The following is a 19,555-nucleotide window of genomic DNA, read 5'->3' as shown; positions in this document are numbered from 1 at the left end:
TAACTTGTTTATACATGTATCTTATAACTTGCGTAAGATTATTTGACAAATTTATATATAAAAAGACAAAAAAGGAGTGTTGCACAAGGAAGATCTTACCTGAACCAGTATCATGTTCAACTTTCCAATGTAAACTTTCTCTTTCTGTAACACAAAGCACAGACAACCACACAATTTCACAGCAACTGTAGCAATCACATTTCGGATATCACCTCCAAAGTGCTCCACTCATTGGCATCTAGTCCGAAAAGCAGCACCAATGCATGGATGCAAGGTACTGTATAGGACACGTGCCTTTGAGAATTCAGCAAGTTGGGAAAAATTACATATTACACGTGGATTACATCGTCTGTTCCAACATGAGTTTGTCTTGAATTGGCAGTATGGAAGCTGATGGGTAGCTGTCAGGGCAAAACGCGTTTGCAGAATTGTACATGACTATGGCATTATCAGACATACTTTAATGAGTAAAAAACGCTTTTAACCTTATTAACCCGAGTTACAACGCTTTCATAAAAACCGATTCCAAAGCAATGCACACCATCTATCACACTGCTAGCACGTGCCCGCTATACATATCATATGCACCGTTAATTGGTGGCCATCTGTCTGGCTTGTGATGATTAATCTACGGCAACATCTGGGGACTGCTAAATAGCGGGCATCTGTTAATTGGGGCGACTGGGAAAAACATGCAGCAGATGGAGTTTCATTTACACAGGGCGACACAGGCTGCTACATATGGGGCCATGAATGAGCCAGTTAAGTGGCTAATTGTAAATTCGATGATTGGCACATTGGTTAACATTTAAAACAAAAAATCCCTGCAAGGTGATGGACATCACATTGTACTGTATTGGGTTTATACTGGTAGGAACCCACTGATTAGTCGTGCATTATTGTGTCCGTCCGTCGTGCATCAAAAAATGGGAGGGGTGGGGCTGGGTGGAGAGGGGAGGGGCTGGGTGGGGACGGTGGGGCTGGGTGGGGGGTGGGAGGGGTGGGGCTGGGTGGGGAGGGGCTGGTCACCCCGTGGTGCCCTTATAAAACTCAACGTTTAACCTACTCACGCCAGCTTGTGCCCACCCTCAATCGGGCATATTTGCGGAATACACCACGCCGCCGTTGACCCTGGCCATTGACCGAGCAACCCAACGTTCCTACCAGCTCCCTCCGCAGGAATGTGTTTTGCGAGTCTGTATGTGAGCCTAATTGTAACAAGCATCAATCGTTGTCCTATCACAGGCTTCTGCAGGAGACACCGTTGCCACTAAATGGCTTTTTCCCAACGTCACATACAGCAATAAACTCAATGTGATGATTTTTAAATGTGATTAAAAGTTATAAACCAACACTACAAAGTGTAACAGCGTACAAATTGTAGACCCATTGTATACACCGGTGAAAGCAACAAATAAATATATTAACTACAAGCAAACTTTTGCTAACCATACACCTACTCATTCGAGCTTTAGTAGTTGCAACCGCAGTGCTTTCAACTCTTATCTGAAAGATGACCGACCTCAAGATTGATTGGGTCTTGAGACGTTTTAATCACCAGGCCCACAACATACTTCTTTATTCCTGCAACACAGCAACAGACAACAACGTTAGTCTCCGTTTTAACCACATTTTCATTTGTTTTGTTCTGGAAACTGTTTTGTTCACTGCGAGACATTCCTATCCGTGCCGTTCACTGGTGACCGGGCATGCGACGAGTAACGACTTTAACAACCCCAGTACAGGACACTCTCGATTATCCGCGTGCGGTTTATCCAATTTGCTGATTTTTTTTTACATAAATTAATCATTCATGGATATTTTTCTTACGCCCCAAATTAATAATCTAAAAACGGTAATATATTGTTATTCTTGGAAATGCTTACTACAAGTCACGTGCTTAAATCGGACAAATATATTGCTCGGGTTGATCCGATATCCACGCGTGATCGCCCCTACAGTACAGTAGTTGCATATCTTTACAATGGTGTGCGGAGTTTGATTGATGTTGATTGGCGTGGCTCTGCTGTCCACTTAGTGGGCCGAGTCTTCTGTGTGGGTAGAAATAAGTGTTATCTTCGAGCACGCGCATCGATCGTGCGTATTCGTTCTTAATTTCTACTTATATTCGTATTTTTTGGCATGGATATCCACGGATTATTAATAGTTTGGGATTATCCGCGGCCGTCCTCCCGTCATTAGCGCGGATAATCGAGTCTAGTGTAGTAACGATACTGGTGCCGAAGACTCGTGTTGGGTGGGCCAGTGTACAGCCTAACACCACCAGGGGGCACTTGTGCATCACAAATTAAGGCAGGTTCAGCTGTGGGCATGCACTTCAGGAATAAGCACGTGGGAACAAGCCAGACCGTGCAACATGGAAAAACATACACTGTAACACACGTGGCGCGCTTTCACTTCCATGAGCGAGTTGTTAAAGATATATTCCTGATATAAATATCGCATTAAATGCGAAATTCATTGCAAAGGTCTTATTTGCTCATTTCTCCGAACGCATGAAACACGAGATTGAGGACTCTGGGAATATCAAATTGAACTTTTTTTTTTTACATAAAAATGTTGAATCCTGAAAATGTTAATTTAGGAAACGTTTGCCTAATAACTTCAACAACATTTGCCCGGAAGGCATGTCAATCAAACGCTGCCTGATTTACCAGATATTATTGATTGGCAAGAGCTCTCAGTCTAAACAACGGAGGACCTCTTTCAAGGCTAATTTAATCATTGCGTGTAGGCAGCTTTCTCATGGCACTTAGAGTGGAACCAACCTGTGCTTTTTAAACAGTGTTGTTTTGTTTGTCAGTGATCGTCCCCGTCAAACACTGCCACAAATTTTACACCGTTTGCACTCCAAGTTGGTTGGACATTAGCAGCCCTTGAGCAAGATATGCTCTTGCTTTGGAGCCGTGGTAAGGTGGGTCCCCCCCATTTCATTAGTAACCTGGAGAGAGAACAAAGTTTTGCCTGCAGGGCAGAAACCCTGGAAGGTAGTAATATTAGCTTTGAAGTGTTTTTTTTTACAAGGGGCATGCCACACATTCATAGGGGGTTGAGTCATACAAGACGCAGGCAAGCATTCGAGCAAACGCACGTAAAAACGCACCAGCATTGAAAGCCAATGGAAAATAATCACGTTGACAATGTCTATTGAAAGACCAACTTGTTTTCGCTTCCAATAAATAAACTTTCATTTCGTCCTCTAACATATTTGTTTTTGTTGTTGAAGCTCATGTGTGTTTGGCAGCGACGCAAAATCAATTGTACTCCGTCAACCCACCTCAACCCACCCCCCCACCGCCTCAGTACGTTCAGCAACCGGCAATGGCCAAAGTGGTGAAGTATGGTGAAATATCCTTCACGGCCAGCACGGCATGGAAGGCCTTGGACCCAGCAGTAGATTAACAAATGGGCAAAACGTGTACATCAAAGGCCTTGGTCAATCCACTGCTGGATGAAGGCCTCCCTAAGATGCTGTGATGTAACAATCCGTCTAGCACCTTGCATGTGAACCGAGATTGTATCGCTCCATCTCCCCAGCGTTCGTGCCAGCATTGTTATTTTTGACCATCAGCCATCATTCCCCCTCGTAGCGACAACGCATCCTGCCCAAGCCCACTTTACGTTTGTTATCAGCCTGGTGATGTCACAACTATTACCCTCAACTGTTATTTGTCTCATGGTGTCCCATGGAATTTGGACTCGCTATTACTCAAAACATGTGGGTTGCCACACAGTGGCAACTGTGTAATCATCTTTGGCTTACTTATGACTGCTACTCGCGTGAAGCCTGAGGATAGTGTTTACAAATGGAACAACAAAGGTCTGCCGGCCAAACGGCTATTTTAACTCTTTAGCCAACTCGTACTTTCTGATGTGTACATCTACGGATGCATGATCCACTGCTGGATGCGATGTGTACTGATTATAATCCAAGTGGAAATACAGGACACATACGCACACAAATATTCCCCTTAAAAGCCTTAATGGACTTTGTCTCTCTAGCGGCGACGTTTACACAGCGCATCAGGTACTCATTTGAGGCTGAGTTGACCGAGGGGAGGCCCAGGACCTGTTCAGATAACCGTCACTGGTTTTTTGGCCGTGAGCGGTAATCGAACTCAACAGGCATGCACACGTGCTCCGACACAAACAAACAAAAAACTACAAACAAGAAATCAACATGAACACCGGATGCTCCCGTGCGATAACATCAACAGACCCTCCCCTGAAGAGCGCGCAACTACGAAAGGGCAGGTATTAAGAAGCGAGCGCCACTTGGTAAAAAAAAAAACTGCTTCGGAGTGCGTTCCAAAGAGCTCTCGTCACCCCCACAAGTCGCTCGGCCTGGCAGCTGAGCCAGGGGGCCCATCATCATTCTCGTGCCGTGCCCAGACACGCACTCTCCAACGTCCCGATCTGCCGGAGCGAGGCGGGTGGTGCCAAACCCGATTACACCGAGCAGGCCCCACGCACGATAATTATCTAAGAGCAGTGATCCTCAAGTTTTTGTTTGGCCACTGTGTGTGCCTCCCCCCCCTCCCCTTGCCTGACCCAACATGGTTCTGAGAAATAAATGTATGAATTAACACTAATATTTGAACCAATTGTCCATTTTGTGCGGTATCCTAACTAGCAAGTAACCGCGAGCCGAATACAAAAATATATTCAACATACGCTCTGCATGTGTGACGTAATTTATAATTACGCAATCCAACCTAAAAAAACCCTCTTATGGATATTGATCGCGAAAGCCTACATGTTATAAAGATGTAATTGTTCGCGCGCGGTTTACCCTTGTAAACCACATTGTTAATATATAATATGAAATAATGACTATCACGGATTACAATTTCACACATTTATAAATCACCCTCCTGTACCCCCCCCCCCCCCCCAGGACATTGTCACGTACCCCTTGGGGGGTTCGCGTACCCCCGGTTGAGAACCATTCCCAGAACTACCAAGTGTCCAGATTTAGCCGGGGGGTATGGGGGGTGCAGAGCTGAGATATTTACTTTTTAACGCCCCAAAATGTCAAGCGGCCAGCAACCAACAAAAAGCGTTTTAGTAAAATGTTAATAGATTACAAGAGCCCATGCAGTTCTTGGATTGAGCAAGCATCTTTTAAGAGTTTGGAAAAGGAGACGATAGGGAGGGAATTCCCAAATGGAGCAGCGTGTGTGTGTGTAGCTACGTGCAGCTGCATGTAGTCCCGTCTCTCTCCACAGCTCCGTCTCTCTCGCTTTCTCGCCCTGTTTGTCTCTCTCTTATACTCCGTTTTTGTCTCTTTTGCTTCCTCTCACTCCATTTTTGTATTGTTTTTTTATTCTTGGACAGCATCAACCCACCTCAATGATGAAAATACAATGCGACACAACACTACATACACACTGCACCGAGTCGTTGTTGTATTTGTAATTCTTCTCTTGGTATATGGCTAGATTTTGTGTCAAAAGATAAACTTGAATATCGAGGTTTAGGAGCCAAAGAACGGTTTCACTTGTGGTTTTGTTGAATAGGCTAGAGGTTTTTTTTGCAAAATACACAGCCGAGTTTATGTGACAACGGTTTTCTTTTGGCATACCAATTTTCTCACCGCGGTGAGAGGTTCCGCGTATCCGCGGTTTAGCACGACGATCGGCGCTTGTGATTTCAAATCACCCCACAACCTGTGCCCCCCCCCCCACCCCGTGCGTTGTCTCATCTCCCAGCTCACGCCACGGATCTTTTCCCATCGCCAGGTGGAGGTAAAGCCCCCTCTTCCAACAGCCACCTCCCCGCATTAACCTCATTCCCACGTCATCGTCATCACCATGGACTTTAACCCTAGGTAAAGGTAAATAACATCATTTTATTGCTTTAAATTATGTTTTTAAACTTTTTTTTATCATGTTATTGTGTATTTTATTTGTGCTTAACGTAGGAAGGGGCAACTCAGTTAGGCTTTGACGAGTGTGGCCATGGCCGCGGTTTCCCTAACCCCCGATTTCCCATAAGGAGCCATAAATGACGTCACGCACCTGGGGGGGGGTCAGATATTTGTGACGATGTGTGACGAGGGGGGGTTTGAAAAATGTGACGTCACATCACAATGCGCAACTTTAAATAAATATAGACAACACGTTCTACTTAATTAAACAGACTTTTTTATAAATATTTTCTCTTACAACATTAGAGTGCAGCGCCACATTAAATACGCACTACGATGACAATAGTTTAAAGCGATTTGAAGCATGTTTTTTTTTTGAGGGGGGTCTGACTTTTTGTGACGCCGTGTGACGAGGGGGTCCAAAATCGCGTGACGTCATTTATGGACAGCCCTTAAGGCCTTGCACACCACGGCGGTTTTTCCAACGACGGGCGGTTTTCAGGAACCCAACCCCCGCGGTTGGCGAGGGATTGTTGTATCACGTTCTTGCATTCGTACGCAGGTCAGGCAAGGGACTGTGGGTGAGAGAAGCTTACCATCGCACTGGTTCCGCGGCAGGATTTTCCAGCGTGTCTTTATGACGTTCTCCAATATTTGCAGGGCGTAGTACTGTGACGAACATGTTGAAAAGGGGGAGAAATGCCAACGGTTAACCTTTCGCTGCTCCAACACCTGCCGATCATTCTCGCAATCTGCTCAAACGCGTCTCTCTTTCCCCTCCACGGTTGGTGCCAGGCATACATACGGGCAGACGTATAGGATGAATATTTTCCAAGCAATAGCTTCCAGGGTGCGCAACGCTTGAACTGCGGTACTCTGTTAGGTCTGTGAGGAATGGATGTGATAAATGTGGCTAAATCAGACAAAAATGTTGTACAACGATTTACGTTATTCAAAAAAAGTCCGTAGAAATTTCCTGCTCAAGTGAGCGTCAATGCAGTGCCCCATTTCCTGTTTATAGCCCCGAGCGGGTGACAGAAATTCCACTGTCCTATGGTAGGGGCTGAGTCTTTCCATAGGAAAACCACCGCTGAGTCCTCTGAAAAAATGGTAACTCACTTTACCAACCCCGGAGGGATGCGAAGCCGAGTCAACCGCCAAGCATTCATTTGCGCTTCGAAACCTTCCGATTGCATCTAGATTTGAAGCTTTCGTGACTGCAAGGATTCATATTCTTAGGGTTTTTCGGTAAAGTCACGTAGGTGAAATATTAAAATTTATAAAAGTAAAATAAAAAATAAAAATCACGTTTCGGAGATAACACAAGCTTCCGTCTTCAGGTGGAACCGTCACAGCACGATTGCTGTATCAACAGAAATTTATTTTACTTGATACAGCAATTGTGCTGTGACGGTTCCACCTGAAGACGGAAGCTTGTGTTGCCTCCGAAACGTCGTGATTTTAATTTTTTATTTTATTAATATTATTTTTTTACCTACGTGGCTTTACCGGAAAAAACCTAAGAATATACTTCCGATTGCGCTCGCTGGACCGGCCGGCTTTCACTCTCAATGGCCAGTTTCGCTTCATGATGACAACGATGTTTGTCACCGCCTCAAAGAGAAAGCATTCTCATTTATTCGGGTCAGCCATTGGTCCGAACGCGGAAACGATTATGCTTATTGAGGCCCCGCGGGGAAGTTGCACTGCAAAGGGTGGCATCACTCGGAGCTTGCGCGTTGTAAACCTGGCACCAATATACCAACGGCCCCCATTTGATGGCTGCTCCCTCAAGTCGGAGAACGTGACTGAGTACCAAAAAGATGGGTGTGCGATTTGATTGTTTTGGGTTTCTCACGGAGTGCAGGCTACGGCCCGGGGTTCAGACAAGCTGCTGGAACCAGTTTAAATATTGGTGTATTAAAAGAGCGCCTGCACCTGGTATAGGTAGAGGATTCATGATACATCTATGCATAATACTGTATATCGCAAGCATATATATGTTACTATGTACATTATACATTTTGCAGACATTTAAATACGTGCATGTGTGTTTCTATCTAGTCAATACAGCACACGTTACAAGCTGTACAAAATGCATACACATGTACAGACTAACATAAATAAGACTTAACACATTTGTTAGCCTATTGAAATGTACAATTACATTTTCTATTTACACAGCTACGTGAAAATATGTAATACAATGTTGGGGAAAATTATATTACATGTTGTTGTATATTTAATAGTTTTATAGTTAATAGTTTCATCATTTAGATGCCACGTAAATTTAGCATGCACTCTCTATAGATGTTTTATTTGACAGATTAAAATAGAGTAATTACTCAATTCGCAATGCGCATGCACGTTTTCAACAATTAAATAGAGCATAAAATACATAACTGTGTGCGGAATATCTTAATAGATGGGAGACCTGAGATTAAACTCTTGTCTCTAAAGCGCCACGTGAAAAATTGAGGGCAACATTGATAATATAATCAAATGCGGAATCAAGCGGACGGAATAGTGACTAGTCATAATTGATTTCTGGGTCGAATACCCTCCTCCACCTGACACGGCCAATTAACGTGTTCACGCAAACGGATGTGCCCATTACCTCTCTCGCACACTGGTATGTTGGGAGAGCAATCCACACACGTTTAACAATTTAGCACGGCGTTTCGCTCGGCAGCCACAACCATCATCAGCAGTGGCCAGAATTGTGAAAATGTCCTCCGGGCTCTGGGGACTTAAACGCGTGGTGTCGATGTCATGAATGTGTGCCCACGTGTAAAAGAGTAATGTTTAAAGTAAGCAATGGCAGATTGAAATATACCATATATATTTTCAACAACTTTTTTTTTACTTAAGCATTCAACAGACAGTGGAAAAGGTTTTCGTGGTGATTATCCAAGAGTTATCTCCTTTGTTTTTAGACAGCGAGGGAGAGAAAAGAATGCCTCATCAGAACGCGCCAACTTTAGCCTCTTTTAAAATTGCAGGGGAGGGAAAGATTGCGGTTGTTGTTTTAAAGGTTTAGTTAAGTAAAATTTAATAAAACTTCCAATTATAGTTAACCGGAAAGTTACACCGAATGCGCGGAACCATGATTAATGAAACTGCATGCAATATTATATTCGGCGGCGAAGTCGTTCAGCGGCAGAGAGAGCGGCTCAAAATCATAAGGTTGCGATTTGGAATCCTGGTTGGGGGTTGACTCAGCCCATCATTCCTTCCCGGGTCGATAAAATAAGCACCACCCAGTGAGGGGAGTTAACAGTGGGTTTCCTGTGGATAAACTTGCACCTCCCAAAGAACAGTGGAATTTTCAACAGTGATTCAGGGCTGTAAACAGGAGACGAGAGCACTGCCTCAATGCGCACTGGATCAGGAAATCACTTTTCACTTTGACTCTATGCCGCTTGCATGAGTGAGCTTATGTCTCAGCCCGTTGAGAAGTCACTTCGCAATATGAAAGAGGCTAATGAACAGTGGATCGCTGGCCTCAAGACTGAAAACAGCGCATGGAAGTTCGGGAGGAGTTAGGCCATTCTGCACGGATTGAACCAAGGGGGTTGTTGAACACAGGGATTCTGAAAATAATGAGAAAACCCATCAACCCAGAAGAATGGGTGCAGGCTGGAAATAAATACAGCAGGCAAAGGTGTGGTGTTGCTGCTTGCCAACAGCAGGAAGGCACGAATCCAATCCATATGCCTTGCATACACGTCACGTGACCATCACATTGCATGTACAAAGCGGTCAGCCTTGTCTAGACCACCAGCTCAAAAGGCAGCCCAATGTGCGGCCGGATCATCGTTTGGAAAAACCAACTCAAAAAGAGTTGAAAAACGAGGGGTGCCTTCAGGACAGACAGGGGTACTCAGCCAATTGCGTGAAATTGTTTGTGGCTCAGCCAATCACAAGCATTCCCTATTTGGCCAACTGAAAGAACCAATCGCATGTGAGCACTCGTTGCTGAACTGTGAGCGCAGAGCATTGATCGATAATTATTGAGCGTTATTGCGAGCGATTAGCTGAGCCGATCTTCTCCCTCCTGTGTTCGTTTATATAGCCGCATGGTTAATTCGTGACAGGAACAGATTGTAGTGTTTTGTACGATACAGACGAACGCTCGTGTTGTTAATATTTTTTTTAAACCTCATGATGCTAATCAAGAATGGCTTACCGTGTGGATGGTAAACGCCACAGCTATATCATGATAACCAGTTGGAGACAAGTGTCAATTTTTGATACCCAAATGGCAAGCCAATTAATAGAGACTGCTAGGGCTGTATAGGTCTCCGGATGCGTTTTCAGTTACTGAAAAATCTCCCGGCACGTGGAGCGAAATGTTGAGGACACCACACAAGACGCAGCACAGGGTAGAGATCATGCGTGCCAGTGTCATGGTCCAAATAAAAATTTGTTTTACTCACTAATCACTTCATTTGAATGACCAATTACAACATTCGCCACCCTGCTGGTAGAACAATGCCCAACTGGCAGGCTGGTGGCTGTGTGCACCTTGTGCCGTATGGGAGGACAAGCTGCCATTAGGGTGTCCCCGAGGGGAAAACCATGAAAAAAAATTGCTCCCGAGACAATTTGTTACGTTACGGATGCAATACCAATGCAAGCTGCTTTTACGTTAATACAACTCAAAAATACATCAGAGAGTTAAAGAGACTATCTGACCTGTACACGTGTGGTGCATCTGCCTGGTGACGTGCAGTTGCACATGCCTAAGTAAGGTGATCCTTAATTTTCTCCAGATAACAAAATAGTGCTTTTATTGTCATTTTCCATTTTCCTGCAGCTATTCAAATGTAAAACAACCATCGCTAGCTACAAGAACACTGAACAAAATGTTGAGTCCACAAATTCAATATCTCTACCTGCTGTGAAGACGAACAATTCGTTGGGCTTTTCTAATCAATCGCAGCCTCCCCTCCCCCTTCTCCATTAAGCGGGACTTGCACCAATTTTAGGAAGTGTAAAAATAACAAGTTGGTTACACATTGTTGCCAATGGGAACGTAAAATGTTCAGCTAATGGCAATGTGCAGTCACCAGTGCAGCCTTGTTCACGGTATTCCCATGCCAATGGTTTTATGACTAACTTGCATTTCACTCCAGACGCATGAGAAGATGGGTCAATACGGTAATAACGGTGGTTCGATTTATCACTTAATAATAATGATATCTGCATTGGCAGCGGTGCATGAGCACAAAAAACAAACTCAATACAATCATCAATGAAACTGCCCCTAAAGGGATTTTTTTAATATACATCTATAAATAATAGGTCTAAACCTCCGAGCCCTTGATCCCTCTTATTATGAAGACGAAGGACCACTGCCAATAACCTTGCTTATTTTATATATTTGTCCACTTTAAGGCAGTCGTCACTGACGAAAGTGTTAAGTTGTTATCAATGAAGAATCATTCTTAAAAAGCTCGCCATGCATGCAGTGAATGGTGCATGTAAGAATCAATGTTTTTATAAATTAGTATATATTGCTGCATGTAATGGGTTCGTGTAACCCCTACCAATGTCAAAAGACCGCGACATTCACCACCGTGCAGTGTTAAGAAAATAATGTCCGGCTGATAAATTTTGTGATGAGAATTGTCCTTCAACTTACCCGCGGTGAGCTGAAACAACAATCATTGGCACGTTAACCGCCTGTACACGTGACAATTTAATTTGTTTGGCCATGTCTGGTGGTGGAGGGTTACACAACAAGAAAAATGTGGCCACATAATATTACGTGGCCTGACCTCAGAAATCAATAATGAATAAATATGTAATCAATCATTTCATTCACCGAATCGTGATCCTAAATTGAGACAATGTAATTTCCAGGACAGGGGAGGTGTATATATATATATAGATGCATCCAAAATCATCAGGGTACGCCAATTGAGCCATGCCTGTTTTGGCTAAGGGCTGTAGGTATTACTGATGCTGATAACCGTGTAAAGAATCCTAGAAAGGTGGTGTTTGAGATTCACTTAATTTCAGGTGGGAACATAAGAATGAAAGAGGTTAATTCAACAGTGCCGGCTCAGCGCTCAAAAACATGTGCAGAATATACCTCGGGGCACCTAGGGTATGTGTATGGTGAACTTCTTTCACAACGTACGTAGCCAACCATGCCCAACGGAGGTGAAGGATAACAATTTAAACACAAAAAACTATTCTAAAGAAATTAGTTTTCAATCTAGACTATTTAAAAGTGCATAGCTCCAGTGGCTCTCTAACATCGGAAGAGCGTTCCAGACGGCTGCAGAAGCGCATCTGAAAGCTCTCGATGCAGTGACCGTCTTTGTTCGATGGTTAGCCAAATGCCACTGCAAGGATGACCAGAGTTTGCGTGATGGTTTATGCTCTCTTTGACGAGATCAGCAAGATATTGTGGTTAATATAATGGTTGCTTCTACCTTAACCCTCATCCCCAAAGACACGTGTCTCTATGAACCAATCTCATGACCTTTGTTCTAATATGACTCTGAGCCCTGGTGTCTATGGTATTCTATGTAGCATGGGAAATCATGTTGCTGCTCCACATGCCGAGAGCTTCATTCAGAGTTCCTGAATAAGCCGCCAGCAAGTGGAGAGAAACATCGGACGTCATGCCATAAAATAATGTGGTACAACCCAGAAGACCACACGGTCCAGAGCTTGTTGCAAAGCTGCAAAAAACTATCACTGTGGCGATTTGCACCATTGCTGGGGGTTGGGATGTTGGGTCACATTTAAACCATAAATCTGGAAAACAGGAGCATCTGCCTATATTTGAATCTGCCCGTTTTTGTCTTGTGGTTGAAAGTGGGTGGTGACACTTTTGAGCAGAGTGCCGCAGTGTCCTCATAATGGCCATGTCAGATCAATGAGCTGGCACTGCTGAGGATTCTGCATTTGAAAGCAGATGAGAGCCTCACATTTAAACCAGGTTCCCGTGTGTAGCAAGTTGATATACGGCTCAACCTGCTCAAAAATATAAATCGCACAAATGAGGACTTAAAATTGCTTGGAATATATCAGAAGGATGCCATTCAACGTGCATTATTTACAGAGTGTGAAAGACTGCTTTCAAGTTTGTGGGGTGATATTGGCCTACTGCAGTGACATCAGATGGAGGATCTGTTGCATGATCTTCAAAAGTTATTTCCTAACATTGGGGTGAGACTATTCTATCCATGCTACATTGAAGTAGAAGTTATTTTTCCAGAACATGACTCCAAAAGAACTGGGGTATATTCTTATGAATGTCTTAGATTATTGTATGGGGCGGTAGTCGAGAGAGGAGGAGGCATGGAAAGAACAGGGAACCAGGTCAAGAGAAAAAAAAATTGGAAATGTTTAAAAATCCACTGAAAGCGATGTCAAGCCACATTTGTATTACAATTAAAAGTGTGATCCATGATTGACTATGTTTTGCGTAGAATTCACAAGAGTTTAACAACAGTAACAAAATGCATTAATGTAGCATTCGACTAAATGTGGAAAGCATCTGCAAAAACAAATTAAATCATTACAACTATCAGCATACTTGACACAATTGAAATGAAGTGATTACAATAAATAACGCCTCCTTGCCAAATTTGTCTCTCCACACAAAATTGAAAGCATTTTTTTCATATCCCATCGACCACACGGCCCTCTGAGAGTACGCTTTCAGACGGCCGTGCAACCAATTGGTGGTTTAAAAAACAAATACTAACATTTTTAAGTCAAAGTCTAAAGTCAGTTTTAACACGTAGGCTTTCGCGACCAGAATTATTCATAATAACGGATTTTGGGTTAGAGCGCATTATTCATGTCGCAAAACTCCACCACCCGACACGGCCAATCAGTAAAAAATGTGTTACGTTGACAAAAGACAAATAGTTCACCACTTTAGCCCACCGGCGTGTTGAAGAGTAGATTTTCCAGAATATTCTTGCAAATCGCACGAAGATGCTGGATGTAATCTCAAGCGAAACGTCTTACTCAAATTGTAAATGTTGTACATCCACTCTTCAACACACCAGTGAGCTAATGTAGTGAACTATTTGTCTTTTGTCAACGTAACACATTTTTTACTGCTTGGCAGTGTCGGGTGGTGGAGGGTTGAGACACATTTATAAATGACGCGATCTAACCCAAAAACCTTGATCATGAAAGTCGAACGTGATTTCCTGCTCAAATGACCAATAGGATGTTTATCATCCCTCATTTAAAGCCGTGAGCCAGTGATGGGAATCCCACATTCCTGTGGTAGGGGTGAGTCCAACCGTACAACACAGCCACTGCCAACTTTCCCACAAAGTGGTACTTATTTTTAACCGACCCTGGAGGGATGATGGGGGCTGAGTCAACTCGAGCAGGATTTTTGAGCTCGCAGCCTTCGCTCTGCGAGCCGCTCGCTCTATTGCTAGAGCTGTGGGGGGAGGGGGGGAGGCAGTGGATACAAAAATGGAAAGGAGGCGATACTCATCTCGTCGTTAACATTATTCACAACGACGCGTAATGATTAATTTGTGTCGTGTGCTATGGCTCTGTTTGTTCGGTACAGGGCGGCCGGGCTCGCGAGGGTGGATCGGACATGAAGAGGGTAAATGAAAAAGCTTCGACCTGCTGGAAGCCCCCTGCGGTGTTAGCCTAACGGGGTCAGCCGTGCAGGAAGACCGGCCGTCTTTCTGACACACGCAACCGACATAACGGCAACACATCGTTAATGGCGCAAATGGCGCAACGGAAGTCACAGTCCGTCAAACCTGGAAGCACACAAGACCATCACAAATCAGCGCGCGCCGACATGACAACGGACAGCAACACTTTCAACGAGGCACAGCTGAGATTGGTCGGTGGTGGTGGTGGCCGTTTCATGTGCTTGTGTGCGTGTACGTGAGCATGCGCGCGTGTGTCTGCATGTGTGTGTTTGTGTTGTGCGCCAGTCAGCTTAAGTCAGAGTCGGTTAACTCTCAACAGCTGAGTCTGTCCCGGACCTCCTTACCAGCGGGCCTTGGACACTTTATGAAACAGCCTCAAAGTGCACCTAGCCTGACACAGGTGCTGTTGCGATGTCACTGTCGCTCTGTGATGATTGGCGGCTGTTGATGTGTGTATGGGGAGCGGTAGCTTGGTGGTTATTGCACTGCGCTACGATCCTGGAAAACTGAGTTCGATCCCCGACCGTGGCTAACGTCAGTGGCAATTTACCCGAACCGATCACGGGCCTCTTCCCTGCCCCCCCCCGCCCCCCACAAAATAGGTCAACTCAGCCTAAAACGAGTATCTAATGCGGTGTGTAAAGACCGGCACTGGGCAGACAAGAGAGGTGGCCAAGCGCGTGGTGCTTGCCCAAGTAAGCTACACGGGGGATCTTTCGTCTGTCGCAGCCTGTGCGTGTTAGAGCGTTTGGGCATCCTGCGATCGATGTGGCACAACACGGCGCTGTGATGCACAGTGTTGTCTGGGGACGTTGCCAGGTCACGTCCTTCTACTTGAGAGCGTGCAATGGGCACTTTCCAAGTCGCTGTGGTTTGTTTAACAAAGTGAGAGCTCCCTGTGGTTCGTTATCTCCTTTGCAAGAGAACCCCAATTTATTCAGATATTATTATTGCCAATGACAAGAAAAAAAAGAGGTAAATGATGTACTAAAATAATTACACATCAATTCAGAGTTAAGCTCTAGAAGACATACTGATGAAATGACACCGTTGTGTTTGTTGTTGTCGTTGTTATTATTATCATGTCAGCATTTCAGTGGGGCACTCGGACCACGGTTTTCAATTTCACGGACCAAGAAACAGGTGGCACTGAAATACATGGGGCTGGCCGAGCTGTCAACACAACGTCTGTTTGCTTTGCAAGCATCTCGATGACTGTGGAACGAGATGATGGGTGCAAACTCTGCCCGGGCAATGGAGAATTTCCTGCTCCAACATCGCTGCTCCGATGGTAAAGATTGCATCCAACGGCACACGACAATATAAGATGATCTCTTAATGAAGTGTCCACATGTGAACATCTATTCGGAAAAAGATTCATATTTAAAGATTTTTAATGTTTGGAGTTTTGTGAGATTTGAGATTTTCATATCATTAATACTGCATGCTGATGTCATTGTATCCGAATGTTGTGTGTAAATGTCTTATGTCATAATGGCATCTAAACAAAGATTTAAAGTACTACCACAATACGTCACTCGACAGTATCGACTCTGTGGTAATATTTGCGAAAGTAGGCCACTACGTGTAGGATGTGTATAAAAATCGCCCAAATTTACCTTGCTTTCACAAAACTTCAGTAATAACAATGACTGCCTTGCAAAGGAGAATTCGTTAACACATCAACAGGCTCTCACTGGGCAATAAATTAAATGTGGAGTTGTAGTAACAGGCAACGAGAAAAGACCAAAGCAACACAGCTGGTCTTACCGCGACTTCCGATTTCAAGGTCATTTGCAGGTTGTCAATTCACAATCCGTGACCACTTTTACACTGGGCACATCAGAGCCGTTCCACGTCCGTCCTGAGCCAGGCCAGCCTCCTGAGCCGGGCCTGGCTCACGAGGCGCCAAGTTGTTTATCCACGGTGGAACACGAGCCATGCCACCATCGGTCATGCTCATGACGAAAATGATTCACCCCATCTCTGACCCAGCACGGCCCATAGCCAGATTCAGAGATGACTTTGTGAAGCCAGAGTTTCACGCTTTGGGATTGGCTCAGCTTGGCAAACAGCCAGTGGAAACCCACCTGCAAATGAGAGAGACCCGTGCTAGCGCGGCTCGGATATGCCAGTGGAGAAGTGTTGCCAAATTAGTAAGTCAGCACAAGCTAAATATCCAGGTCCTATAATTTGTGACACATGGCAATGTTCGTGTTCCTAAGTGCGTGTATGTTTTATTGTTGTTGTTATCTGGAACTGCTGAAAGCAATGAAGGGTTACTTTTAATATTTTAACTGCACAGCCAATTTGAACAATGGGAGAATAGGTGGGAAAGTGAATACAGAATGTGAGTTCACAATGTGCTTTAACATAAAGATAACCCATCAATGAATGACATGCATAAGGTGGAAAACACACCAAACAAAACAACCCTGCCAACAGCATAAGAGATGGTAAGTCCCTCATAACTTTGCATGGCACCAACTCAGAAGGGTACCATCTCCTCGGCTCTCAGAGGGGTGGCATTGCATGTACTGGTGTTTGCAAGTGGTCAACAATTTTCTTTTGGCATGTGGCAGCAACCACCATTTATGATCCAGCCCAAAGCAAATTCGCTGAATCAGACAATTCAGTGGGAATCAGAGAGCCTATTCCCTTGAAAGCGTGGCTGCTTCTGCATTCGACAAACTCGCTTGTAAGGCCAACAGAACGATGGGTCCCGAATCCAGTTAACATGTTATTACATGGAGGTTTGTGCTTTCCGATAAAACACGAAGCCACTTTGTGATTAGAACTTTCAATTCCAGGAGACTAGGTTTTTGGCTATGGTATAGGTGTATTACTTCAGAGATGAATAAAATCTATACTGTCTTGTAGGAAATCAGCCGTCGTTGCCTTTGAGAAAGATGGCCCTCTGCCAAAGGGGTGTGATCTTTCCAACATTGGCTCAAAGAGCCACCAATGGACATGAGCACTGCCCTATGCCCAATTGAGAAGGGAGACAGTGACTTTTATGGGTGCACTAAGGGAGACTTGTTGTGGCTCCATCCCAGACTATCAGAAACATACCATTTAATACATCAGTGAATCATGGCAAGTGCAGTAATGTGTCTCAAGTTCACCGCGATGGGAGCCAAACAGAATCCGAGTTCTTCAGTGTAATAAAGCTTGAATGACGTTAACCGTCTACACTGCACGTTGGGAAAGGGGATGGGATGAAGGCTTTTCTACATTGTGTTAAGTCATGGTGGTTGTTTGATCATACTTCACCACACTAGTTAGTGCTGGTTGGTGCAGGAGCGTAACCGGGACCAATTCAGAGACCGCTTGACACTGATCTTAACCCTGATGCGGAATCTGATCCGGTGCACTTGGATGGATCGTTATATTTCGGATACCCTTTTGAAAAACATTTTATCAAAATTTCTGGGTCATCAACTGCTGAAGCACAAAAGTCTTCCACAGACATTAATATTATAAATAAAGGAAACCCATGTTCATTCGCAAAAGTGACCCAAAACCCCAGTCTCCTGTTACAAAAGTATGAGCCAATATTCCTGGAAAGCGTGGCTTCGAATTTCCAGGGCTTCGCTTCTATAAATAATAAGGCCATATATCTGAAGTGATCTGGGCTAACAAGTGAGGCTTGTGCTCTCTGCTGCGAGTATGTTGTAACTGCAGGAACATTTCCATATCTGGCAATGGCCACTGACTGAGGATTTACAGAATCCATTGTGTATATCGAAAGTCTCACAGCATTTTACCCAACACCAAATCAAAACAAATATTCACGGTCGGAGGACTGAAATCTGATCAATGATTTTGCCAGGGCTGGAATATTTTTTTTTTTTAAATCATGACCCAACAGCATAGGCCACCAAAACCACATGAACAAAATAATGGGCAGTTCAGTGAAGTCTGTCCACGTCTTGTGAACAAGGTCAATGGGTTGCATTATGGCCACGTTCATTGCTTTTCAGCGATATGCGCGTATTGTGCTGTGTAGAGAGGATGCATTGTGGGGCCAAAACTATTCTTTGGAATACTTCGGAAACTTGTTGGTACAAACAGAGGACCATCGAATAATAGACACAAATTTGATATACATTTCGGCTGTAGGACATCGTGGGAAGATCCACGATAACTTGAAACCCGATTGGCACATACATGCACGACAGCCGGGTTTTCATTTGCTCTCTTACCACAAGAGTTAGAGAAATGTTCCACGATTTTCTATTTTTTTTTTAAGCCAAGATTCTAAAAAACCCGGTGTATTACATGCATAAACACCAACGCAGAGGGCCAGCAATGGATTTGCAGCTCTTCCCTCGAGTCCTTGCAAGCCAAACCTTAATCTTCATGTATATTATTCGACCTGGCACAAAGCACATCTATTTATCTGTGCGTTGGGGGCATTTTCATTGTTGACTAAGACTGCTGGATCTGTCCAGAGCGCTACTATGTGTTTGGATGTATCAGGGTATGGGGGGTGGGGGAGTTTAGCCGGAATGGCGGTGGTGTGGTAGGTGACCGCGTTTGAGCGACTCACTTTGGTGTTCATGTTTTGCGAGAACTCCAGAATTGTGTCCACGCGGGTCCAGGCGTCAGGGTGCTCCTTCAGATGGGTGAGCACCTCCTGCGCCATCCTTTGCTGCAAGGTGAGGAGGAGGAGAAGAGTTACACTGGGACTTTTTTTGTCAGGAGGGTCCTGCACTGGGATATTTGGACAATTCTATTAATGATCGTTTGTATGTACGTAGGCATGTTGAACTTCTTTCACGCTGTACGTAGCCAACCATGCTAATTGGCATGTGACAATAAACTACACAACCCAGAGAGAATCCACACATACGAGGGAGTGACACAAGACATTGCCCTCTCCTGGCTACCATATGGTAATATGCCTACACCACCATGATGCAGTACATCTCGCGGCACGAGTGGCATGGATTTGAATCTCACAAAGCAGTGCAATCCTTCGCATTAGAGAATGGCCCACAGA

The 19,555-nt window shown here is 44.4% G+C and overlaps 1 protein-coding gene across 1 annotated transcript in view; it reads right to left on the bottom strand.

The window, feature by feature from the left end:
• The window catches only part of LOC133356379 (exportin-1-like), a 65,767-nt gene that overhangs the window by 28,866 nt on the left and 17,346 nt on the right, over positions 1-19,555 (bottom strand). The window contains exons 3-6 of the mRNA XM_061573858.1: positions 19,103-19,204; positions 6,487-6,559; positions 1,523-1,584; positions 100-144 (exon numbers count right to left, since the gene is read on the bottom strand). Of these exons, the coding sequence (XP_061429842.1) occupies positions 100-144; positions 1,523-1,584; positions 6,487-6,559; positions 19,103-19,204 (282 nt within the window). The remainder of the gene's footprint in view (positions 1-99; positions 145-1,522; positions 1,585-6,486; positions 6,560-19,102; positions 19,205-19,555) is intronic.

The sequence above is a fragment of the Lethenteron reissneri genome, chromosome 53 (assembly GCF_015708825.2).
Source record: "Lethenteron reissneri isolate LAM-NWPU_2019-01 chromosome 53, ASM1570882v1, whole genome shotgun sequence".
Classification (NCBI taxonomy): Eukaryota; Metazoa; Chordata; class Hyperoartia; order Petromyzontiformes; family Petromyzontidae; genus Lethenteron; species Lethenteron reissneri.
The sequence above is the reverse complement of the archived record's forward strand: the minus strand, read 5'-3'. Positions and strand labels throughout refer to the sequence as shown.